Source organism: Microcebus murinus, chromosome 1 (assembly GCF_040939455.1).
Source record: "Microcebus murinus isolate Inina chromosome 1, M.murinus_Inina_mat1.0, whole genome shotgun sequence".
NCBI lineage: Eukaryota > Metazoa > Chordata > Mammalia > Primates > Cheirogaleidae > Microcebus > Microcebus murinus.
The window spans coordinates 102,846,179-102,872,490 of NC_134104.1; the positions used below are offsets into that span (position 1 = coordinate 102,846,179).

General features: G+C 41.1%; 1 protein-coding gene across 2 annotated transcripts in view; it reads right to left on the bottom strand.

Moving 5' to 3' along the window:
* Positions 1 to 1,482: 1,482 nt before the first annotated feature.
* KCNAB1 (potassium voltage-gated channel subfamily A regulatory beta subunit 1) overlaps positions 1,483 to 26,312 on the bottom strand; it is a 367,524-nt gene continuing 342,694 nt past the window's right edge. Inside the window, exons 9-14 of one of the 2 annotated variants that reach the window (XM_020285635.2) lie at positions 22,087 to 22,172; positions 20,926 to 21,046; positions 19,741 to 19,835; positions 11,525 to 11,645; positions 8,243 to 8,331; positions 1,483 to 3,311 (exon numbers count right to left, since the gene is read on the bottom strand). In XM_020285635.2, coding sequence (XP_020141224.1) covers positions 3,222 to 3,311; positions 8,243 to 8,331; positions 11,525 to 11,645; positions 19,741 to 19,835; positions 20,926 to 21,046; positions 22,087 to 22,172 — 602 coding nt within the window. In that variant the 3' untranslated portion in view covers positions 1,483 to 3,221. The remainder of the gene's footprint in view (positions 3,312 to 8,242; positions 8,332 to 11,524; positions 11,646 to 19,740; positions 19,836 to 20,925; positions 21,047 to 22,086; positions 22,173 to 26,312) is intronic. The other variant, XM_012786902.3, reaches the window with a different exon arrangement.

Consider the following 26,312-nt stretch of genomic DNA (forward strand, 5'->3'; position numbering starts at 1 on the left):
TTTTAATTTCCCACACATGTAAATATTGGTCAAATGTCTGTGAGGCATTGACAGGCATAGAGCAGTTACGCTAAAGAGCAGACATCAGGCCTCTGCCTGTGTGTGCCTGCTGTGCCTTCCTGCCCACCCACCCTGTTTCTTCATTTCCAGTGTGCATGCCAGTCACTGCTGTTCTGGAGACAGGAAAGAATGATACATACATGTGTACATGTATGGAGAAAACTAATTTACAGATAAATCTACTGGGGCTGTAAGAGATTACTCTCCCCTCCTTGGACTCCCAAGTAGGTGAGAATTGGATTAGGGGGTCTTTTGAGTGGTTAGTGTAGATTTTTAGGAAGATAGTTAAAGACTAACTTTTTGGCTGGGCGTGGTGGCTCACGCCTGTAATGCTAACACTCTGGTAGGCCGGGCGTGTGGATCGCTCAAGGTCAGGAGTTTGAAACCAGCCTGAGCAAGAGAGAGACCCCGTCTCTACTATAAATACAAAGAAATTAATTGGCCAACTAATATATATAGAAAGAAATTAATTGGCCAACTAATATATATAGAAAAAAATTAGCTGGGCATGGTGGCGAATGTCCGTAGTCCCAGCTACTTGGGAGGATGAGGCAGTAGGATTGCTTGAGCCCAGGAGTTTGAGGTTGCTGTGAGCTAGGCTGATGCCACGGCACTCACTCTAGCCTGGGCAACAAAGTGAGACTCTCAAAAAATAAAAAAAAAGAGCACTAGACTGGAACACAAAATACTTGGGTTCTGCCATTAACTAGCAGTGTGAGTTTGGGCAAGTTTTTTCATCTATCCAAGCCCACTTTCTTCATTTGTCAAAGAGGGATAGCTTTGCAGATGGCTAAGGTTCCTTCAAGCTCTGACTTCAGCCTCTCAATGTTCACACTCTTCATGAATGAGAAGTGACAGCTCTTACCGTTGGAAGCTAGGGTAGATTTCTAGACTGCATTTTTCCTCCCTGAGATTGTAGTATAGAGATGGCTACTACCCAGGTTACCCTTCAGAATGATGTGTTCTTTGCCAGGGAATTCTTTCCAGAGGAGAAAAGACACAATGAGACTGCATGGAAATTTTTCTTAAGGATGTAAGTGTGAAACGTATTATCTAACATATTTACCATAGCAGATGATTTGCATATAAAAACAGGCTGTCCCCACAACAAAGTGTTTATATTTGGTTTTGATTTGCAGGTTTTTTAAAGGGAATTTGAGAAGCTTTAACCTTAGTGCAAAGTATTCTAAAACCCAATGAGGAATATCTTTACTAGCTAATCATATTCTCCATTAATAAGAGCAAAAAGTTTGGATTGCAATCTGAGTCTCAGTCTTTTGATACTGATATTTCTGTTAGCTATTTAGTGCAGCTTAGCTACCAACATAATTTTTATTTAGATTATTGCCAGTTTTATGGCCTCATGTATTTTGTATGTATATATTTTATATATATGAAAAGTATATCTTTTATAATGAAAGATCAGATAAAAGCTATTATGAAATTGAATGCACAAAATGTTTTTATTACTCTAAGCAAATAAGTTAAATCGCATTTTCCATTAGACAGCACCTCAGCTCATTTATACATACAGTAGTTCACTGGCTTGAGTACACAATGAACAACTGAAAAAATAATCCATTTCCATCATTAATCTGATACTCTTGGGCAAAAAGTCCAAACTCAGTATTAGAATACAGGTAGTAGTAATCAAAAAGAATTTTTTGATGCCTCCCACTAACATTTTAAGATCAGAACTTAACCTTGAAATACATTCTGGACATAGTAACAGAAACAGTAACAGAAAATAGCATTTTAAAATGATATCATATTCTGTAAATCTCAAAGTGATTTCTATATGGGGAACCTGCTGACCAGAAAATTAAATTAGAATTTTCTACATCCTCATATGTCCAAATAGAGTTAAAGGACCATCCCCATCCAAAAGAAAGAGAAGCATGTTTTTTCCCTTTTTACAGATACCAACACTTATGGTATGTTCTCATAATTTTTCAGAAGTGGGATAGTAACGAGGATAAGTAGCTAGTAGTGGTAGGGCTAGATATACCTCAGATTTTGAGTGCAATAAGGATAAGCCCCTTTAATCCATGCAAAAGAACTTTCATGCATATAGTTTAGTGCATATAATATGATTATAGAATCAGGAAGTTCTTTAGTATTTTGTTTTTTACTGGGCAAGGTAATTCACCCAGCATATTCTGAGTAGTGACATAGCATTTTTCAGAAAGCCTATGATTTGCTTTCGTGTTAATAACTCCTCAAAAATACTAAACATTATATTGTAAAGTCCCAGTGCTAATTAAACTGAACATTTGCCTTTCTAGGTATTTTACAGGTTTACTTACAAAACTCAGAATATGTATATTTATTTTTAAAGCTCAAATATTGACACTTGCAGAAGTTATGCCTATAAGCAGTTGAACAAATAAAGCAGGTTTTAATAAAATGTAAAAAAAAGACACTTAATTGCAGATACATTGAATTTTATTCAAAGCTAAGTTCTCATAGCTCACAGTGTAACCCTTTCATAAATTATCCATAATGTCTCTAGTTCATGATTCATGATCCCTTTACCCTCTTTATATGTAAATGGATAATATTATTAGAATCCTAATAGACACGCTGGATAAATTGTTGTACAGGGCCATTTTGGGGCCAAGCAACAGTAAATATCTGAAAGGTAATAAAGCAAATACCTAGAAATTTTAGTTTTGAATGACAAGCAAAACGAAACTTGCTAATATGAATGTGAAGATAGGAAAAAAATGTAATTTGTTTTTGTTTATTCTCCCAAGCAAGACTTCTCAGTGATGATACCTATTTCTTATGCATTCAAATTCATCTGTGGCTTTTGTTCTTTTGAAAAAATATATCTGTACAGCCTTCTTTAAGTTACCAAATTCCTGAAAGTAATACATCTTTTCCCCCCATATTCTCTCCATTGCATAAGCATGAGGTGTACAGAGCAATGCATGAATAGGTGATTCCAGTCCAAAGTAAGAAAATAGAACGGATTTTCTTGGTTGTGAGTTTTCAGATTTGCACAGTGGTAGCAACAGCAGATACCTCAGAGAATCCAGGGACACTAGAGGTTGAGCAGCAGGCTGCTAAGTGATTCAAAAGACTGGCTAGTAACACTGTTCTGTACTGGGTGCAGGCCGCTATTTTAACCATGCAGCTTCTGTGGCTCATGCATTGCCTTATGATCTGTAGTCCTTTTTGCTGTAGGGCTTGTTGCGTAATATGTTATCAATCTCATTTACCACATGCGATGTCATCTTTGGGAGAACCTGAAAGCAAGAGAAGTACAAAGGATGTGGTTAGTACTGTTGGTCATTTGTTGTTGGTTTGTGCTCTATATTAAGCAAAGTCATCTAGACTTGTATACGTTCATAAGCCACAGCTGGAATGTAAACTCCTTGAGGTCAGGAGCCTTGTTTGCTGACTGCGTAAATGAAGGCATCAAGTATAAGTGGAGGCTCATAGGAATATAATATAAGCCACATTTGTAATTTTAAATCTTCTAGTGGCTACCTTAAAGAGATAAAAAGAAACAAGTGAAATTAATACATGTTTTTACTTATTATATCCAAAGCATCATTTCAACATGTAATCAGTATAGAAAATGAGATGTTTTACATATTTTTTTTGTACTAGGCTTTCAAATCTTACGAACATTTTATACTTCACATTTCCATTTGGACTAACCATCTTTTATGCACTCAGTAGCAACATGTGCATGAAGATGCATGAAGACTAGAAGTTATGGTGTAGACAGCACCGGTCTAGAGACTAAGTAGAGATTCATTTGACTGGTGGTCAGAACTTCAGTGAAGGATGGCCAGGGTTTGACAGGGATCCCAGGTAGATGAAATAGCATGAAAAAGTGAAATGGAGAGACATACAAGTATAGAATGAGTAGTGGAGGTGTGGGCATGGTAAGAACAGGGGATAGGGAAATTGGGATAAAGAGTGGAAAGTCTTCATGATCATGTTATCTTCCCTGCCAGGTGAGTATAAGAATGGAAAGTCTTGAGCACCATTTTATGGAGTTGGAACTTTATTCTGTAGGCGTGGGGAACCTCTCAGGACTTCTGATCTGGGAGTAATGCCATTAGACACCTGGAGGTAATTTGAGGGATGAGTTGGAGGAGGTTGGGGAACACAGATGTTAGATGTGTATTGCAATCTAGGCCAGAGGAAAAAAGGGCCTTAACTAGGCTAGAGGCAATGGAGTGGGAAAGAAGAGTGAATCTGGGAGACATTTTGGAGGATGGTGGTGGTTTCAAGACTGAGTGGCTAGAAGGATATTGGTGTAAATTATTGAGACTGGAAACTAAAGGAGAAGTAGTTTGGGGGATAAGAAATTTGGAGTAGGGGGTGTTGCATGTAACACATGAACTGCCACGTGAGCTGTATTTAAGTCACACTAGTTTTGAGCCCGGGGCCTTATGAAGCGTGTGTAACTCACGTCTCTTCACCTTGGGAGCCACAAGAACTACTTTTCAAGTTGCATATAACTCACACACAGGAAACAAAGATAAAACATTTTTCATTAAATTAGAAAGGATCATTTTGTTTTCAATGTTTTTATTCTATTTTTGTAATAAAACACCGGGGCCCCAAGGAAAAATTTATTTTCCTGGTGTGGCAGTCAGTATGTCAAGGTGCCTGTAGGATATCCGTGTGGAAATGACTTGTTGGACGCTGAAGTGCAGCTGTGGACTTTAGTGGTTGCAGGAACACTGGAGTAGAGGATTTTCGAGTCATTTCCAGGAACATGCTAATTGAAGCCCCCGGGGAAAAGATGAGCTCATCCAGGGCTAGTTCTGAGAAGTAGGCCAAGGGCACGCATTACCCTGTGAGACAAGGGACAAAGGCAGACTTTCATGCTGGAATGGCCTAACCCTATGTGGAGACTGTGGTGAAATACAGTTCTGACGACCAGTTCTGAGGTTTCAGCCTCACCCTTCCTTTGCTGCAATCGTGTTGGCCAAAGTGACCTTGTCTCCACTCAGTTGCTATCCTCAGAAGCCTTAGGCATTGGCAGAACAGTAGAGCTACTCAGCCTGGGAAACTTTTGCCCGGTTAACATTTTTTTATCCGAAGCTAAAGAAGGAATTTTATTTCCCACTAGCTCTGGAGTCTCAGGGTTGAAACGGCTAATGTGTTATTTAAAGTGAGATTGTGACAATGAGATTGAAATCTAGAAATTGGATTTGTTGGAGGTTTTGTATTAGAATTCACTGGGTTAGCTATGTGAGGAGAAAAATTCTTCATTCATTATACCAAAATAAATCTATTATAGAAAAGAGATTTAAACATCAAAATGATGATACCATAAAGTACCATAAAGTACTCGAATAGAAAAATAGTGTTGCAAGACCAAAACTTTCAAGAGAAGCTGTACTACTAGAATTTTATATGAAATCACCCAGTTTTTTAATGTGGATAACTACTTTAAAACATTTTAAGCTACTACAGATTAAACAAAACACTCCATAGGCTACCCATTTTGCAAACTTGGTGTGATATTGCCAGGAATAATTGGTGGGGTAAGGGGCATCTGGCTGGTGTTGCCAGGGCTGGCAGGGTATTAGGGAAGTCCTCCTGGGATTGGGTCACTATTGATCTGGACTTTGGGGACAGTAGGATTTTGCCAGCCTGGGGTAGTGGTCACTTTGCAGGCAGAGGACCACTGTCACATCTGGGGATCTGAGCGTGTGTGGTGGCTAGAGATTAGGGTTCTGGAGAGGGGGATGGGGGCCGTGAGGCCTGGATGTGGCAGGCCTGACTGCCGAGGAGCCTGACTGCTGACTTCCCTGAGTGGGTGACACAGTGGGAGCCTCAGAAAGGGGGTAAGGCCGATGGTGGGGGGAGGCAATTCTGTCTACCTTTTAGGCAGAAGTGAGGAACATGGGGACGTGTGTAGGTGATAGTGGGCTGCCAACAGCTGTGGTTTCTCCTCTGTAGTCTCTCCCACCTGTTGAGGCTCTGATTTATATATACTCTGATTTTTGCACACCTAGGCACATTGCATCCTTTGGAGCAGCTGCTTTCTCAGCCTACTAGAAATTTCCTTTCCTTATACCAGCTGGCATTGCATGCTTTCCATCCTTCTTCAGACAATCCCACCACTGCTGGGCACTTCCAGCCACCCAGTCTGCTTTTAGCCACATCACGGGGCCCAATCACAGCTTGTCTAGGGTGGACTTTTCACTGCTGGGTGCGGGAGGTGGAGTAGAAAGTGGGAGGGTTGGCAAGCCCCCATGGTAGCAGCCTTGCTGCTTGGATAGTATTCCTTTTAGGATGGATAACAGCCTCATCCTGTTACCAGCCAGAGCCTTACTAGGGAGGAAACAGTTGAGGAAGAAAATTGACTAAAGAGTTTTCCTCTGAAATGTGTCCCCTCCCCCTCAGCCGCCTGGCATACCCCCCCAGTCTTTAAAGCTCAGCCCAGGAGTTACCTGTTTGTGCCATCCCCAGGCAGTATGCCCTCCTCCTGGTACGGCAGTGATCTCCCTGTATTAACCCTTGGCACTCAGATGTCGAGTATGACTCGACATGGTTAGCAAAAATTACAGAGATTAAAATTACTCTTTGAATGTATCAGTAATTTGAAATATAAAAATCCAATAAATAAGTTTGGATAATAAATCCAAATAAATAAGTTTGTATGAAAAGAAACTCCAGTTTTTTATTCTACTGACGCGCTTTGTAAAATGTGGGGTATTTAAAAAATTAAATCCCGAGTAGAATAAAGGAATCAAGAAAAAAGCAAGGGAGTGCAAAGGGTTAATACAGTAGGAATCCTTAATTCCTTCCTCTTCCTGCCAAACCATGTTGTCTCTCTCTCCAAAACCTGTGGAATCTGTCCTGTTCTCTCCACCTCTGAGGCCACCGGCCTAGTCCAAGCCACCATCACATCTTGCCTGGATCACTGCCCTTGCCCTTCATTCTACTTTCCACATGGCAGCCACAGTGATCTTTAAACATTCAAATAGGAACATGGCATGGCCCTCCTCCTAACATCCTCCAAAGGATTCCTCTTACGTAGAGTAAAGCCTGACCCCTCTGGTGTCCTGTGAGATCCTGCCCCTGCCTGCCTCTCTGCTTCAGTGCATCTGCTGTCTGTCCCCTTTGCTCACCACATGTTGGCCACACTGGCCTGAGGCTGGAAGTTCCTTCCCCTCTCAGGGCCTTTGCACTGCTCTTCCCTGTGCCTGGAATGTGCTTTCCTTCCTCCCACACTGTGCGAAGGCACATGAATAATTGTGAGGGCCTCGGAATAAACATGTTCCGGGGGCCTTTTGCAAGGATGTTATTTAAAATAGGCCCGCCCATTCTCAATTAGTCTATTACAACATCCTATTTATTTACTTAATAGCGCTTTTGACCATCTGAAATTATTTTGTATGTTTGTTTCTACTGAAATGTAAACCCCTTGAAGGTTGAATGATGTCTTTCTTGTTTCCTATGGTATCTCCAGTGCCTGGTACATAGTAGGCACTCAAACAAAGGTCTGCTGAATGAATTAAGGGATAGATTTCTTTCACTTTTTCTCAGCCAGCCCATGAGCTTTTTGAAATCAGGGTCCTGTTCTTAATCATCTTAGTACTCCCACTGCCTCGCATGGTGCAGCCATGGAATAGGGCTCCATAAATATTGGTGGAATTGAAATCACTGGATTGAATTTCAGTTCTTTTGTGTACTAACTCTTCCCTCTCTCCTCCTCATTACTGTGTAGCCTTATCCTTTCCCAGAGCATAAGTGAAAATCAGAGAAAGTGGGGTGGCATTCATAAAAGGGGCTTGGCACACAGTAGGTCGGCAATCAATGTTTGTGGAAAGAAAAAGTGAATAAATGATGTATATATATTGTCCAAAGACTATTTGTGTATTGTCCAAAGACTACGTTTCATGCGAGTTATTAAGCAGGCATTTATGGTCAGGCTGGGGGAGTCAGTTGCCAGGTGTAGCACTGGAATGCACTGTCTCACGGAAACAAACCGTCCTGAGAAGTGAGCTTTGGGGACATTGCCTGTTAATATCTGGATCCATCTACTGTGAAAATTTTCTGTTGCTTCTTAGGCTTTTGTTCCCCCTCGCCTCACACCCATCCTGAAGGACAGAGGTGGGGAGAGATGGGACACTGCTTGGAGATATCTTCAAAGGCACTATGACATTCCCTGGAGTTTGTTGGAAAGGGCAGCAGTACTTGCCTGAATGGCACCAAGGTTTTCAATGAGCTGTTCAGGAGAAGATGATCCCAGGAGCACAGAACTCACACCTTCATTTCTCAGGCACCACGCTGGGAAGAAAGAACACTGGGTCAGGGTGTCAAAGCACTTCTCATTATTGATTAGCTTCTAAACACCAGCTACAGCTGTTTGTGGCAGCCAAAGTTTTTTAACTCTTTGTGGAGGATGCAGTGTTTTCTAGGATTAAAAACCTGAGCAGCGCCCCCTGTTGTGTAAAAAATTTGATAGAATCTGTGCATTTGAATTGTGGGTTTGGGTAGATCCAGTCAAAGTCCATATCTTGTAAAGATTTCCCCTCCAGAAAGACAATATTATTCTATCTCTTTTAGAGCTAAATTTAATACTCACTTTCATGTTACCACCTAAAACCTACATTTATGACTGTGCAGAATGTGTGTTTCTCTGAGTATATTACTCTTACCACACTCTCTGGGTAAGAGTGGGCAGAATTTCAGGTCTGGCATGTCTAATTCTTTGCAGAAACATCATTATCATCATTGTTGTCATTACCACCCTTAACACTTTACATATGTAATTTCCCTTTCCTCAACAAGTTTGTAAGGTATGTATTAATAGACCCATTTTACAGATGAAAAAATTGTTATTAGATTAAGTAACTTGCATAGGGCCAAATAGCTATGTTTTACTGTACTTGTTAAAGCTGTAGGGATGCTATTCATAATTAATCACATTAAATATATTCTTTGATTTTTTTTTTCTGAAGAAAGGATTAAAGTGATAGTCATCAGTCATACATATACTTAGGTACATGACATTACCCCCCTCTAAAACCACCTTCCATTTCCATCTTTCTGTGACTGTTAACTGCAACAAACATTTCCTTGCCTTCCAACCTCAGAAGGGTCAAGCTACCAACAAATATTCTATTCAATTATTTTATTTGCATAGACCTTATCTTGAGCTTTTTATATTATGGGTTTACTGTATCTGATATGTCCCAATTCCTGCTATTTCTTAATCCTGAGGAATTTTTTTCTAAAATCAGCACACATTTTATTCCTTTCTCACAGCTACCACATGAATTCTTTTATCTTCTATTTCTTCATTTATAAGTGGAAATAATAATAGCAAATCTTCCATTAACATCTGTAAGATAGGGCTAGTAACAGTACACACTTCATAGGATTGTTTCGATCCTATGAAGACAAGACCATGAGCATGGGGTGCTTATCAAAGAGGCTAGAAAATATCCCAGCAAGGGAACTGGAAGTCTAAATGCTTTTCTGTCCTATACGTAGCCTCTGGCCACATGTGGCTATTGAGCATGCAAGGTGTGTCTAGCCTGAATTGACATGTGCTGTACATGTAAAATATATCCTGGGTTTTGAAGACTTAGTAGAAAGAAAAAGAGGGTAAATTATCTCAAAAATTTTTCATATTTATTACATGTTGAAATTATATTTTGGCCATATTGGGTTAAATAAAATCTGTTATTAAAATTGATTTCACCTGTTTTAAAAATTTTTTAATGTGGCCACTAGAAAATGTAAAATTAAATACAGTTATGTGTTGCTTAATGACAGGGATACATTCTGCAAAATGCATTGTTAGGTGATTTTGTCATTGTGTGAACATCATAGAGTATACTGACACAAACCTGGATGGTATAGCTTACTATCCACCTAGGTTCTACGGTATAGCCTATTGCTCCTGGGCCATAATCCTAGACAGTGTTACTGTACTGAATACTGCAGGTAGTTGTAATCCATGGATGGTATTTTGTGTGTCTAAACACATATCTGAACATAAAAAAAGTACAGTAAAAATATGGCATAGAAGACAAAAAACGGTACACCTGTATAGGGCACTCACCACAAATGGAGCTTGCAGGACTGGATGTTGCTCTGGGTGAGTCAGTGAGCGAGTGGTGGGTGGATGTGAAGGCCTAGGATGTTACTATGCGCTATTCTAGACTTTATAAACACTGTTTACTTAGGCTACACTAAATTTATAAAAAACATTTTCTTTCTTCTATAATAAATTAACCTGGCTGACTGTAACTTTTTTTGCTTTATAAACTTTTGAATTTTTAAAAAGCTTTTTGGCTTTTATAATAACACTTAGCTTAAAACAACAAATGCATTGTACAACTATATAAAAATATTTAAAAGTTATTTTAAACTTTTAAAACTTTCTTGTTAAAAACTACGACACAAACACACACGTTAGCCTAGGCCTGCACAGAGTTAGGATCGATATCACTGCGTTCCACCTCCACATCCTGTCCCACTAGTAGTTCTTCAGGCATAATAACATGCATGGAGCTGCCATCTCCAGTGATACCAATGCCTTCTGTAACACCTCTTGAAGGACCTGCCTGAGCCTGTTTTATGGTTAACTTTTTTTTTTTTAATAAGTAGGAGTACACTCTAAAATAATGGCAAAAAGTATAGTAAATACATAAACCAGTAGCATAGTTGTTCGTTATCATTGTCAAGTATTTTGAACCATATGTAATTGTATGTGCTACACTTTTGCATTTCTGGCAGCACATCAGGTTTTCTGCACCAGCATCACCACAAACGTGTGAGTAATGCATTGTGCTAGGACTTCAATATGAATGCAATGTCACTAGGCAACAGGAATTTTTCAGCTGCATTACAATTTTATGGAGCCTCCAATGTATATGTGGTCTATCATTTGTGCAGCCCATGACTATATGTGGTTCACACCATCCTTCTCCTGAACAGTGCAGTGCACATAGTTTTCATTTGTTACTGGTGACTGTGAGCTTTGGACTCCACAATGTTTGAAGAGCAATTTTTATGGCCCTCATGGAGCTTCAGGGTGAAGTGACTCCTCTAGGATTGACTTTCTGGGTGGCTGTAGCCTTGGTGTCTGTTACAACCCTTTATCTCAGCCTCCTACCAACCCTGGCTTAGCTTCAACACAGATACAAACTTGAGCCAGAAGAAATAGATGTCACTATACAATTCACCCCAGATACTTGGGAGGGTGTGTGCATTATCACTGACATGTTCTCATTTAAACTCTTATAAGAGAGATGAGAAGGAAGTAAGAAAAGTCTTTAAGCATGTAAAACAATTCCGGGGAACCACAAATAATTCACTTTATATAGTATTTACTAGAAAGTTATGCTTCAGAGATCAGTCTATCCCTACAATAGACATTTTATCATGATAGAGGTGTGGGTCAGCAATAGAAAACTATATTTTCTGTGATCTCAGCAGAAGTTCCCCCTCCCCTTAGTAGTTTCCTTACCAACGGCTAGCTGAGGTAGTGTGCATCCCAGACGCTCAGCAATTGGGGAAAGGTCTTTCAGCTTGTTTTGCTGTTTTCTCCCTTCTTCACTTACAATTCTTTCCTTCAACCACTGGTAGCACTACAGATAAGAATAACATTTAAATGTTAATGTCCTGTAAAGGTTTGATGTGAAAGATTGTTAATTCAATAAAATAGACGAACCTCATGGTGAATTCCTGAATCTTCTTGACTTTGACCTATGTGTTGCAGTGATAAGATGCCTATGTCATCATGCAAAGAAATGTTCCTTGTGGGCCTTCCCCTTATTTACTGGTTCAAAACATATTGATTTTGCCTACTATTCACCATTAAAATTGATCAACATGTACAAAGTTTGTTAAAACCCAGGCCCTGACATATAAGCAATTATATCTTAGTCTTCCAAGTGGAAGAAATGATATTTCTTATTGGGATAGCCCAATTTTAGAATGTAGAAAAAAAAAAAGCATTTACATTTACCAAGGTCTATTATGTTTCCCTTTGTTGAGAAAGCTGAGCACCAAGCTTCCTGCTCAAAGAAAATCATTATCTTATATTCTTGTTACAACTATCTTTCTCCCTCTTGCCTTCAATTCACTCCTAATCTCTTATTCTTCTTCTAATGGGGCTTCATTGTTAGCTTTCTCAGCTTCTTCCTAGAAGCAGACATGGTACAACTGATAGGTACCTAGTACATTTTTAAAATTTTAGAGTGGACACTTTCCCAAATGTGTATTATTACCTATTATACAATTATTGGAACTTAAAAAAATAAGGAGGCTCAAAGCAGGAAACTATTCTCTAGAACCTATGCAGAGATTGACTTTGATCTGTAGACTATAAAGTGAGACCAATTTCCTCAATATAAAGAGAAAAATCTTTCATAGCTTCTTGATGCCCTGCTTTCCAGAAGTACGTATGTTACTATGAAACATGGAACAATTGACTCTTCCGTATAAGGCAAGTACTAAACAGCAACACCCAAGGGAAAAGAATATTTGTAAGAATGTTAGTCGGTCTTAGTGAAAATAATAATAAAAAAAGTAGCCCTGTGTGGCGATGCAGACTTTCTCTGCTGCGTGTAACTGCTACTTCATTGCCACCACAGATCTTTTTTTTTTTTTTTGAGACAGAGTCTCGCTTTGTTGCCCAGGCTAGAGTGAGTGCCATGGCGTCAGCCTAGCTCACAGCAACCTCAAACTCCTGGGCTCAAGCGATCCTTCTGTCTCAGCCTCCCAAGTAGCTGGGACTACAGGCATGCGCCACCATGCCCGGCTAATTTTTTCTATATATATTAGTTGGCCAATTAGTTTCTTTCTATTTATAGTAGAGACGGGGTCTCGCTCTTGCTCAGGCTGGTTTCGAACTCCTGACCTCGAGCAATCCGCCCGCCTCGGCCTCCCAGAGAGCTAGGATTACAGGCGTGAGCCACCGCGCCCGGCCTACCACCACAGATCTTTATCTTCCCAAAGGCCGTAGAAAGCCCCACAACAGTCAGTCTTGAGCATAGACACTCCACCCACATGATTTCAATAGGCTGTTTGCCTTTGTTTACTGAGTATTTTTTCCATCATTCTAAGACAATATTTCCAAAGAAAAGGGTAACCACGTTGTGTTTTATTATGATTTTTGGAATGATTTTGCAGATGTGAAAAAGAGAAGGGCAAGCCGTCCCAGTTGTGTTTTCCTCCTAGTTCTCAAAGGCTTGTGGTCTGGCTCTTAATTTGGGAGTTTGCTTGGGGAAATGACCAAGAGTTTTCCCAGCCTCAGCTCCAGAAAGCCTAGTCTTCTTCCAGAGAAAGAGTGGCCTGGAACATCTCTCCAGATGTTGGTGCCAGTTATGAACAACAAACACTGCCATCGGGGCCCAGGCAGCTTTCCTAGACCAGGGTGCTGGCTACGTCAGAGAGTCCCTGAACTCACCCTTCTCTTTTAGTTCTCCTTGTAGAGGTCTTTCACCTCTTTGGTTAAATATATTCCTAGGTATTTTATTTTCTTTGTTGCTCTTGTGAAAGGCATTGAGTATATGATTGGATTCTCACCTTGACTGTTGGTGTATAGGAATGCTACTGATTTGTGTTCATTGTTTTTGTAACCTGACACTTTGTTGAATTTATTTATCAAATCCAGGAGTCTCTTGTCAGAATGTTTGAGGCTTTCTAGATATAAGATCATATCGTCAGCAAAGAATGATAGTTTGACTTCTTCTTTCCCCATATGGATACACTTCACTTCCTTCTCTTGCCTGATTTCTCTGGTTAGCACTTCCAGCACTACGTTGAACAAAAGTGGTGACAGTGGGCAACCTTGTCGGTTCCAGCTGTAAGTAGGAATGCTTTCAATTTTTCCCCATTCAATATGATGTTGGCTTTGGGTTTGTCATATATGGCTTTTATAATATTGAGGTATTTTCCATCTATGCCTATTTTGTTAAGAGTTTCTTATCATAAAAGAAGAAGAAAAGGTGAGCCCCACTGTCTGTGGAAGCCTCAGTGTGGTGGCTCAATTGTCTCTCTCGGTAACCATGGGTAGGGGAGGAAAGAAGTTTGTTTGGAGGAGTGCTAGCACTCTAGCAGTCTCCTACCCTCTCTCCAGGAGGCAGTCCATCCAGAATGTCCAGGCTCTGGAGTCACATATATCACCCAGGACCCACTGGACCCCTGTGGCCCCTGCAGTCTGGGCAAAAGTTGGGAAATGGCTGTGTGGGAATGAGAGGACAAAGCCTGAGGAGTTCAAGCCCCCTGGAGAGGACAAAGGTGCATGGTGGGTAGAGAAGCAACATGGTGCCTGCCATTCTGGCTTGGGTCTGTGGGGGTGGAAAGTGCCACAGGGGGGCTAAGAGCTTGGTGTCCTGTCCACAAGAAGTTCCCAGTTCACTGGTGGCAGCAGCCTCTGGACTCGTGTGGGCAGAAATCACCGACTGTCAGAGATGAGAGAGAGAAGGAAACAAACTGCTCCACCTACCCTTCTCGCTGGACTCCAAGCCTCTTGGGGCTTGATCTTTACTGATACCTTGCTCCTTGTTCTGCACTGAAACTTCTTCCCATGGAGTCTCCCAAAGACTCTGGCACCACTCCTTCAGACCCATATTCCATCTATGTTTGTCTGTTTGTTTTTTCTTTCATCTAAAACTTCTCCTTCTTACTGAGATGCTCTGGCAGCTGGGTGTCAGCCGTCTTGCCCAGAACTATCCAATATCCTTATTTTCTTAATGTGAACACTTAGAGTACTTGGACCACCCCTCTCCCCCAACTTTGGTTGACCAAGGTGTGCATGCTTCTTATTTTCCTTTTTTTTCCTTATTTTTCCTTATTTGACAAAGGGGTACATATGTTTATAATTTTTCTAGAAAGCATTTTGCTAACAACAGGGAAGCATTGTCAGTACATTTTATTGCACTATTCATTTCTACTTAAAATTTCTGATTAAAAACTACACACCTGGTCTCTCAGTCAGATTGCACTAATCTTCTGTTATGGCTCATTGAATTCATTCAACTAACATTTACTGAGTACCTATTATGTTTCAGGCTCTGTGATGAGTTAGATGAGAAAGTTTCAGTTCCTGTCTTGGAGGTGTTCACCAATCATTATGTAGTAACTGGAGAAGTGTTTTGTAGTTGGGGTGGCTCCCCCTTCAAAGATTTCATCAAAAGCCATGTCTGTACTGCCATCTTATGGAAAATACCCCAACAAAATGGTGCATGGCCTGAGCGGAGCATAGTACCTCAAACTGTTGGCCACCGTCATTGGTCTCATGGGTCAGTGCATGACCCAAGCTTGGCCAATCTTTTCTGGATTGAAGCTGGTAAAGAAAAGATCTCTTTTCTCTCAGGTTACATGCCTTTAAGAATGTAAGCCTGCAATCACCAGCTTTCTTGCTTCTGGCCTCATAGAGAAGACTCATTTTATTATAAGAAAGTGACGCCCACATACAGAGAGCAAAAGAAGAGATGGATGGTGCTGACAACGTTCAAGTCCAAGGGTGGAGTCACTGCGGAGGCCAGCCCCACTCCATCCTTCCAAGGATTGTCTATGTGAACCAATAGAACCCTTCTTTGATTAGGTTAGCTTCATTGAGTTCTGTTACTTGTAACCAGGGAATTCTAAGACTCTATAAGTGTCCATAAACACTCCAAGTGCTTATGGAACAATAGAGAAACTGCCAAAACTCAGTTTTATAAAGTTAGGGCAGTATTCACAGAGGTGAAGACAGAGGTGATTCACAGAGGTGAAGAGGTGAAGCTTTGTCTTTAGAGATGAGGAGGGGTTCCATAGGAGGATGATAAAAGGATGTTTCTGGGAGGCAAAGGAGAGTACAGTGTATTTAGGTAGAAAACGAAGTAGTATGATATTGAGAGAGACAAGAATGGAAGAGTTGGCACAGCTTAAATCCAAAGGGGATTTCCTTGAATGCTCTGTTGTGGAGTTTGGGTTTTGTCCTATAAGCAATGATTGGGAAGTCACTAAAGGATTTTAAGCAGGGTTATGATATGGTCAGATTAATATTTTATAACAATAACTGGTTCACAATGGGGGTTATTAAGAAAAGGGAAGGAAATTAGAGGGTCCAGATAGGAGGCTACTGCACAGTAAACCTGGTAAGAAATGATGAAGATCTGCAAAAGGGCTCTGAAGGGATGGACCAGGGGTCCTCAAACTTTTTAAATAGGGAGCCAGTTCACTGTCCCTCAGACCGTTGGAGGGCCCTTGGCGAGTACGGCACACATTCCACACATAGTGCACTGTGGGCCCGGGATGAGTCGGCTGCTAAGCAGGATAGGCAGCGGTGGCAAAAACACCCAGCGGGCAGCATGTGGCCCATGGGCCGTAGTTTGAGAACACTTGGGATGGACCTTAGAGTCAGGATGTGGTCTGGAGGATTTGGTGTCTTGTTCATGAGAGGAAGGAAAGGAGGCCATGGGAGAAAGTGCCTTGGCTTCTAACTGACATGACCAGATGGATGGGTGGAGGCACTGTTAACCAAGAAGGTTCTGGGGATGAAGATAGATCCCATTAGTATGACTGATGCCCATGGGACATCTGCTTGGGGATGTCTAGTAGACAAGAAGAAATAGTGGTGTGCTGCTCAGCAGTGAAGTCAGAGCTGATGATACAAATTTATAAGTCATTGTTAGAGTGGTGAGGCCAGATGAGGAGGCCTAGAAAATTCCTGGGGTAGTATTACTTCCTAAAAAAGCCCTTGATAAGTATTTTTCATACTGAGTTAATTTATCCATCAATTGCAGGACAATACTTACAATAGACACAAAATATCAACATCTTAATTTTAGTGGTATAACAATGGTCAGTGGGAAACACAATCCATATTCTATTTTAGGGGAAGGTGAACATTGCCAACTCATTTATCTGTTTGCCCAGCTATTTATCTTTTTTATTATTATTTTTAATAGCATTCTCATTCACTTCTAAGGTTGCTTTGATATTTGTCTCCTTTATTTTTAGTTTTTTGCTCTGCTAACTCTATGTAAGTGGGTTTCCTAAGTGCACATATATTTCTCCAAAAACACTCAGGTGGATAATTTAGAGCCTTGAGAGTCTGCAGAGCCCTAAAGAAGCATGCCTTGTGATCAGTTGAGAGCTCTTTCATCTGTTGAGAGCTCTTAATGTTTATTGTTAAGGATGTTCCAGTAGATACTGAGTTGACTCTATAAAAATCAACAATAGAAATATTTCCCAAGCTGCTTTTCTGCTTTTGGGCTGAGCCATCTTCAAACAATTTGTGTGTGTGTGTGTGTGTCGGTCTGTCTCTCCCCTTTTCTCTCTCTCTCTCTCTCTCTCTCTCTCTCCTTTTGCCAGTGGATTTGTGAAAGCTTTTTCAGCTGTTTGCAAGCTTTTTCCAGTGATGGAGGTTAAACAATCATACACTCCAACTGTAGTATAGCTACTTCTTCCTCCTTTAAAAACCTGGGTTTGAAGGGAAACATATATGACTTTGGGAGAGATAATTAACTGAGAGCCAGGAGACCTGCGTGCTAATATCAACTTTATCTTTTATGAGTTTATAGTTTTGGATTATTATTTAACGTCTTTGTGCTTTAGTTTTTGCATCTGGAAAAGGTCTACCCTGTTATAAGGCTAGTATGAGAACAAACACCTGGCATATATGGAAGTGCTTTGCATCTTTCAGCAAGCCTCTGAAAGACTACATGGCAATATGCTTAGCTACAACTGACTAAAAGCTACTTGTATCCATTTCTCTTTGTGAGGCTAAAAAAAATGAGATAAATGAAGACACTTAGCCCAGTGCTTGGCTCATAGTGGGTGCTCAGTAAAATTGCAATTCTCAATGCTTCCCTTTCTCCATCTCTTCGTTCTTCGCTCCCTTCTTGCCTTCCTTCTTTTATACCTACTTACCTTAAGATGCTTTTAGTTTGTTTTTGCTGACTTGTTTAGACTTGGTTCAGAACTATTTTCAGGAGCAAGACCTTATTTAATATTCTGGGATAATTGGCTTTTTTTTTGTGATAATACAAAACCAGATATAGGACCATGTCAACATGCACTAGGGGATATTTATGTTGATTATTCTAGAGAACAAACAAGCTAACAGCTCAACTATTACAGGCAAAAAGCAAAGTGAAAGCCCTAAATCCTTGAGAAGATTCTGAGTAGGGAAGCCCATGATGGTCACAGCCACATTGATTAAAGGGTGGGTGGTTTGGACTTGACTTAAGCTGTTTTCCTGATAACTTAGTGCTGATAGAGACAAGAGGCTGTGTCAGACTTATGCTTCCTCATAGGAGGACTTTGGCTTGTCTGAATTTTAAAAAATGCCTTTATTCTCTCTCCCTTGACATTGCAGAGTAATTTGTAATTCTGATGTTCTTGCACATTCTCTCAAGTTTTTAAAAACAGGCATGTTGTTATTAGTAAGGAGAGATGTTTGGAGTACTCTCCAATAAATTAGTCATCAAGATATCCTGAATGGAGGTAACTTTGTAGATGTCCTGAGTATCTTTATGCTTCAGAGCAGAATTTCAACTGCAAAACTTAGGCCAGAGTTGATCTCTGCAAACGCCAGGCATAAAGCCTTAGTGACCGAGGTTTTGCTGTGTATCTGTGTGTGTGTCTCCTGAGACCCTCCGTCCTTACCCACGCGCCCCTGCCCCCAACATACAACAAAAAGTGTCAATCGACCTCAAGCCATGCTCAACTACAGCTGTTTGCCTCATATGGATTAAGCCTCTATGGCTTAAATTTTGTTTTGTCAAGAAAAGGAAGATTCTCTTACACAGAAAAGGATTTTACATTTTGTCAGTTTCAAACAAAGGATGGAATTCTCTCTTTAATATAAGCAATATGGAGATACCTTAAAGCGATACAAGTGAATCTACCATTTGATCCAGCAATCCCATTGCTGGGCATCTACCCAAAAGACCCAATGACACTCTACAAAAAAGACACCTGCACCCGAATGTTTATAGCAGCACAATTCATAATCGCAAGGCTGTGGAAACAGCCCAAGTGCCCATCAATCCAAGAATGGATTGATAAAATGTGGTATATGTATACCAGGGAGTATTATTCAGCTCTAAGAAACAACGGTGATATAGCACATCTTATATTTTCCTGGTTAGAGCTGGAACCCATACTATTAAGTGAAGTTTCCCAAGAACGGAAAAACAAGCACCACATATACTCACCAGCAAACTGGTATTAACTGAGCAGCACCTAAGTGGACACATAGGGACTACAGTAATAGGGTATTGGGCAGGTGGGAGGGGGGCAGGTATATACATATATAATGAGTGAGATGTGTACCATCTGGGGGATGGTCATACTGGAAACTCAGACTTGTGGGGGGAGGAGGGAAAGGGCATTTTTTGAAACCTTAAAATTTGTACCCCCATAATAATGCCGCAAAAAAATAAAAAAAGAATAAATGGCAGTGTAGAGATTTGAGCCCTGTAAGTCCAACCAAGTCATTGGGCACTTTCCCCCCGTCCCGGGAGGAAGAGAGTTTTCTACATAGGCAGATCACGAAGGGCTGACTGATGCGTGGCTAGGAACAGAGACCTCCAGAAGGCCCAGGGGAGCCTGCTGGAGGCCACTGCCCAGCCAAGGGACTGCCTGCCTGAGCCGGGAAGTCCCAGCCTGCGGCAGAGCTGTTCTAATCAATCTTCTTCCCTTCCTCCCAGCCCCAGACTTTTTTCTAGAGGTTGAGGAAAGTACCTTCAGTGAAGCCCTGGAACTTTCAGGCACCCCGTTTCCATATTTTCCTGAGATGATTCCACAGGCAAGTGGAGACCAAGTCATTGCGCCAACCCCTATAAGAGAAAATATCTTGAAAGTTGCTTGTGCAAACTGGGATCAAAAGTGTGAGGGCGGTGGTGGTGTTTAAATGGAATTTGGTTAGTTATAGGGAAAAGCTGGCCAGATAAATGAGTCAATACCAGTACCCATCTTTCCATTACAATTTAGGGACTTACAAATTGTGTTTCATTCTTTTATTAACCAGTTAAATATGCACTGTCAGTTCTTGGGAGTGGGCCATATAAACAAGCCTGAAAATGTGGCTTATCCATGATTTTTTGGTGCCCAAAATTCATGGGTTTTTTTTATGCTACCCTACTTGCACAAAAATTCAATGCTTTGCTTGTTTTTTCAGTTCCTAATGTGGTGGCTGGCACAGAGCAGGAGCACATGCCTAATCCATAATAAACACTCAATGAGTGGTAGCAATAATAACAATCATTATTATTGTTGAATTTTTATCTTTTTCCCCCTTACCCAGCATTTTCTTACTCACGTGAACCTCTATTTCACAGGAAGAAAATTATCTTTAGAAACTTTTGATAAATACACCTGAAAATGTGGCTTGTTTGTGTTTTTCTACCAGCCAAATTTCTAATGTACATGTTGTATATATATATTTTCTTTCTGAAAGCATTAGTTTTATCTACACAAAACATGTAGTGCTCAGTTTGCTAGTTACTATTGAATTTCCCATATCTAGCTCAGTGCCAGGCCCAGACTAGGAGACATAGATGTATATATCCCTGATTTTTTGAAAAGGCTGTCATAGTCCACTCAAAGATGCATGCTTTGGCTAGAACAAGCACGTATAATAAATTAGTTTATTCGTTGATTCCTCCCTTCATTTTGTATGAATTTTTTGAACACCTGCTGAGTATAGCTTACATACTAGTTATAATTTACAACTCTTCTTGGCTTTCATCAGTGATAGCTGCAGGCTAAATATATACACATTTAATTCTGCCACAGTCTCTGGAATTTTGAGTTCTTATAATTCCTGTGCTAATTACACATTTAGGAAAGCATTTCAGTAACACTTGTTTCAGAATAAATATTCTCTTATTGTTAAAAATACTCAGTAGATTTGATTTTGAAGATTACCTATTTTATGGTAGAGCTCTGGCAGCTGGACCTCCACCTTCTCTCTCTGGAAAAGATGGTACTCAGCTTGTTCACAGACTGGTGGGATCATATTGAACTGTCTTGCTACAGAATAGGCTTCCTAGGGAGAAACAAGATTGCAACTGAATTTATACTGATGAAAATAGGCATCACTGTGATTTGTATGCATATGAAATATTCCCTTTAGTGAAATCAGTACAAACCAGGAAACATGTAGGATACCAAATAATAAGCAAAGTTGTGACCACCAATTTTACTAAGAGCAATACCAAATATGGGAAATGCTTATTATTCTTTGGGAGGATTTGGACTGAGTGAAGTCCAGAGCAAATTAGTCAAAGTGTAAATTATAGACTATGGTAAAGAAAATGTGGGCCAGGTGCGGTGGCTCATGCCTGTGATCCTAGCACTCTGGGAGGCTGAGGCGGGAGGATTGCTCAAGGTCAGGAGTTCAAAACCAGTCTGAGCAAGAACGAGACCCTGTCTCTACTAAAAATAGAGAGAAATTAATTGGCCAACTAAAAATATATAGAAAAAATTAGCCAGGCATAGTGGCACATGCCTATAGCCCCAGCTACTCAGGAGGCTGAGGCAGGAGGATTGTTTGAGCCCAGGAGTTTGAGGTTGCTGTGAGCTGGGCTGATGCCATGGTACTCTAGCTGGGGCAGTAGAGTGAGACTCTGTCTCAAAAAAAAAAAAAAAAAAAAAAGAAAAGAAAAAAGAAAATCTGGTTTGAATATTTTTAGGTTCCTCAAGAAATAAGACTTAGACTAACATGTAAAAGTGGTCTGTAATTATCATGTTATAAACAGTATAGTTATTAGTTAGTACAATTTTTTATAAGAAAACTAGAGTTTTCTGTTCATATATCTCATTAGCTGTGAAATTCACTTTACCCTCTTGCCATGAAAGCACATACTAAAACGTTATTCCTGTTAGGGACCTACACACTCCCTGTTGTATTCTGAACTGATGAGCTCCAGCTCCAATATCCATCTCTACAAGGATGAATTGATTATTGAATTTCAGTGTCACAGTGAGTGTGAGAAAAGCTTGCAAATGATTTTGCAATTTGTGCATGACATTTGAAAAACAATAATAAGGTACTCAAAAGTCGTTTTAAAATAGAAGTTAAGTTACCATGATCTCCATAGCGCTCCACCTTGATGTGCCCCAGTACATTGCCATGCCTTGGTTTATCACATGTGTCATGGCTCGAACAATCTCTATAGAAGGTCAATCAGACAGCATTTTGTGAGTTTCTCTACTTTTCAAAATTATATGTTTTTCCCCCTTCTTCCCACAGCTTAGAAATTTAATGCAATTATTTGTTTGATTAATACAATTACTTTGACATTGGTGACAACACACCTGTCTAACATGAAATATTGATGGTTTGGAGGCTGGTGGTACTTTTAGGCAAACTGACATTCCATTTTCACTTTGCAGCAGCAATACTAAATGATATTAAAACTGTAATGACCACTTTAAGTTCTTCTTTTACTTTATCACTTGATGGTTCCTGGCCTGATCAAGAATACATGATTATAACTCTTTCAGGACTTGGGCACATGGCTCACAAAAGTGAGAAGGAAGAGAAAGCATTTGTTTGGATTTTGTAGAGTGCAAGGTCATTGAGGGTGGAAGGCCTGGCTTTGCATGTTGGATTTGCAGAGCTGGCCCTCACACAGAGTGGCTGTTTAATAGAGGTGACTCAATAACTGTGTTTAGCAGAAAGACAAACATATTAAATGCTGAACAAACAGCTGAAACGACAGTGGCTCACAGCCTGCAATGACACGCCTTGTCCTTGATCACTTTGAACAAAATTTTGTCCTAAGACACCCATGTAATTGATTTCCCCGAGCCTGCTCAGGGTCCTGCCCAGTCTGCTCATCAGCCTCTTGCAGCTTGACATCACATTTCCTAAACAGGAAAAGGAACCTTCTTCCCAGGGGGTGGAGCTGAGCTAATCTTGGCACCAGCCAGATGTGATGCATGACCAGAGAGCATAGAGAGCCTCGAGTTCAATTTAGTGAAAATTCACAGACAGGGCTGGATTTCTTCCACAGAGCAGGTCAGCTGAGCACCCAGGATGTCTGGTCATCTAACATTTTCGAGGCGTCACAAGCCTCGGGCTTCTCTATGTCTCAGGAATACCTGTCTGTTAAGTGTCCTTCAGAAGGACCAAATCTTTTCTCAGAGTTGAGGTAGATGTATTCTTATTTTTATTTCTCACGAGCAGGCACTGTCTAAATTGATAGGAGAAAGGATTTGGAATGAAATGGCCAGGGTTAGGGTCTTAGCTTCTTTTCTTGTTTGGCTTCATAAGCTATTTTAAATTGCCCTTGATTTCTGTTTAGAACTGCTGTCCCCACCCCCTGGGCTGCAGCCCGGTATGGTGTATGGCCTGTTAGGAAAATGAGGCTGCATATCACTGCCTGAATTATCCCCAGACCCCATAGGTACCCTCCTTCCCGCCTCTCCCCATTCGTGGAAAAATTGTCTTTCATGACAATTGCAGGGACTCTGTGTCTGCAGTCAAGTAAGATGAACACAGAATGCTTTCCGGTGGCTTGGCCACATGGAGTTCCCGAAGTCCTTGACAAGGAAAGACGGAGGTTGTGCCTCCTCCTGCACATGCATTCACTTATCCACCACACATGTATTAGAAGCGTAATATTTGCCAGGCATGGTGCCAGTTGCTGGGTTCATCTGTGAGGAAAACAGACAAAGGGAGTTCTGTGACTCAGGGAGTTCCTAGACTCAGGGAGCTTAGAATTGAGTGGGGAAGATGGAGAAGTAAACAAGTGAATAATTACAAAACGTGAGGTGTTATGAAGAAAACCAATAGGAAGCTGAGATAGGAAGTGAAAGGGAAGACCTATTTAGTTAGAGCAAAGAAGGTCTCACTGAGGAGTAATGATTAGGCATTAAAAAAAAAAAAAAGAGCCAGCCATGTGAAGAACACCAGAAGAGCATTATACACAGATGGCACAGCATGTGCAAAGGCCCTGAGGCAGGACAGAGCTTAGTGAGTTCCAGTAATTTGGAGGAAGCCATTGTGGCAGGAGCCTAGTAAGGAAGGAGGACAGGGGTACAAAACGAAGTTGGCAGAGGGTAAGCCACATTATTTGTGTGTTATTCAGAGTTCAATGGGGTCAGTAACTTTTTTTAGGTAAGGAATGATAGGATGTCATTTACATTTCAGAACACTATCTCTGACTGTGCTGTGGAGAATCAGCAGCAAAAGGGAGTACTGGGGGAGCGGAAAGGCAAGTAAGGGAAAGGGAAGAGTCAAGGCTGTCTCCCACATACCTGGCCATTCATACAGAAATGAGGGAGTGTTTTTGAGGGAAGGGAAATCAATGGCTCTTCTTTGGACATGCAAAAAATGCAGATGCATGTGGGTTACTAAAGGGGAGATGCTGAGTTGATATAGTTGGATAAATGACACAGTGAATGATCTGGGCTGGAGGTGGTGTATTTATTAATTACCAATCTGTTGATTGTATTTAAATTCATGAAAATGGATAAGGCTTTGTAAGAAAAGTCTATAGCGAGAAAAGAGAAGAGGTTCTAATTGCTAGCATAGGATTGGAGAGTGGACCCCACGCAGGGTGTTGGGTGGCCAGTGGCAGGAAGCCAGTGGGGAGGGATGTGTCGGAACCAAGAGCAGAGAGTGCTTCAAGAAGGAGCTGCACCCACAGGGTGGACACGGTGAACGTTCATGTCAGAGGGGCACAAACTGGTCTCCCCTGGATCTGGCCACATGCAGGGAGGTCACTGCAGAGTGTTGGTGGTGTGATGCGACCAAGGCCAGGCTGGAGCCAGTGGAGGATTGGGAGGTGGAGGGGGGGCTTTAGGGACAAGCTGGGTAGGTGACTCTTTCAACAAGTTTGGAAGTGAATGGAGCAGAGAAATAGGACCGTGGCTGAAGGGAATTTGGGATCAAAGGAGAGTTAATTTAAAGATGGCAGATGTAAGGAAATGCTGTATGTTATTGGGAATGATCTAGAAAGAGAGTAATTGGGCCGGGCACGGTGGCTCACGCCGTAATCCTAGCACTCTGGGAGGCCAAGACGGGAGGATCACTTGCGATCAGGAGTTTGAGACCAGCCTGAGCAAGAGCGAGACCCTGTCTCCACTAAAAATAGGAAGAAATTAGCTGGACAACTAAAAATATATAGAAAAGAATTAGCCGGGCATGGTGGCACATGCCTGTAGTCCCAGCTACTTGGGAGGCTGAAGCAGAGGATTGCTTGAGCCCAGGAGTTTGAGGTTGCTGTGAGCTAGGCTGACACCATGGCACTCTAGTCAGGGTAATAGAGCAAGACTGTGTCTCAAAAAAATAAAAAAATAAAAAAAGAAGAAAAGAAAAGAAAGAAAGAAGAAAGTAATTGATGATACAGACTAGAGGGTTGGGAAGGAAAGGGGAGAGAGACTTGATAACTCAGATAGGGTGAGGAGACACCTGGGGCAGGAAGGACACTTCTATCGAGATGGTGGGACCCAGATAGGTTTGTAGAACTCATCATGGAAAGACATGGGAGCTCAGGTTTGATGAACTCTAGTCTCAATAAACTATGATTCAAGTGACAAAGTGGTGGGTGTAAGAAGTGAGGAGAGCCTCTGCAAGACACACCAGTGCCCCAGGTCCTTTAGTTGCCGGTAAACAAATCAGTTGCCTTTGACTCTGGAGACAAGGGCTTGGTGGAATAGGGAAGGAGAACTCCAGGAGTTCCTGCCCTTGGAGGAGGCTGCAACACCAAACGCAGGGAGAAACTGCAGGAGAACTGAGAGGCCACAGTTGGAGATTCATGTTGCCACAAATCAAAATTTAATTCATATGAAATTAGTTTTTTTAATGTCAGAGAAAAATCCCTCAAGTTTCTTAGTTATCAGATAAGAACCATATTGATGGCCGAGGTGGATTTTTACATGATTCTGATATGTAAGGACACTAGAGGGCAGCATTGTTAAAAGAAAAAAGTCAATGGAACTCTAGATATTGTTTTACCTGGGGATCATGGACAGGTGTTTTAAAGCATCCTAGGTACAGCAAGGGTTCTGCGTGGGGGAACGGGCGTTAAAAAGATCATTTAGTGCATTGCATTCACCAGCCTCTGGGAAAGGACACTCAGACAAATGTGATTGAATCTGATGACCCAGGACTGAATGTGACTCCCCCACCCACACTCCTTCCCTGATTTTCCAGACACCTCAGCTCAAGTGGTTCTCATCCCCGACTGCACGTTAGAAACACCTGGAGGGGCTTTGAAAACTACCCATGTCTAGGTTCCACTGAAGATGTATTATATTGGAATCTCTGGGGGTGAGGCCCCAGCATCAACGATATTTTAAAA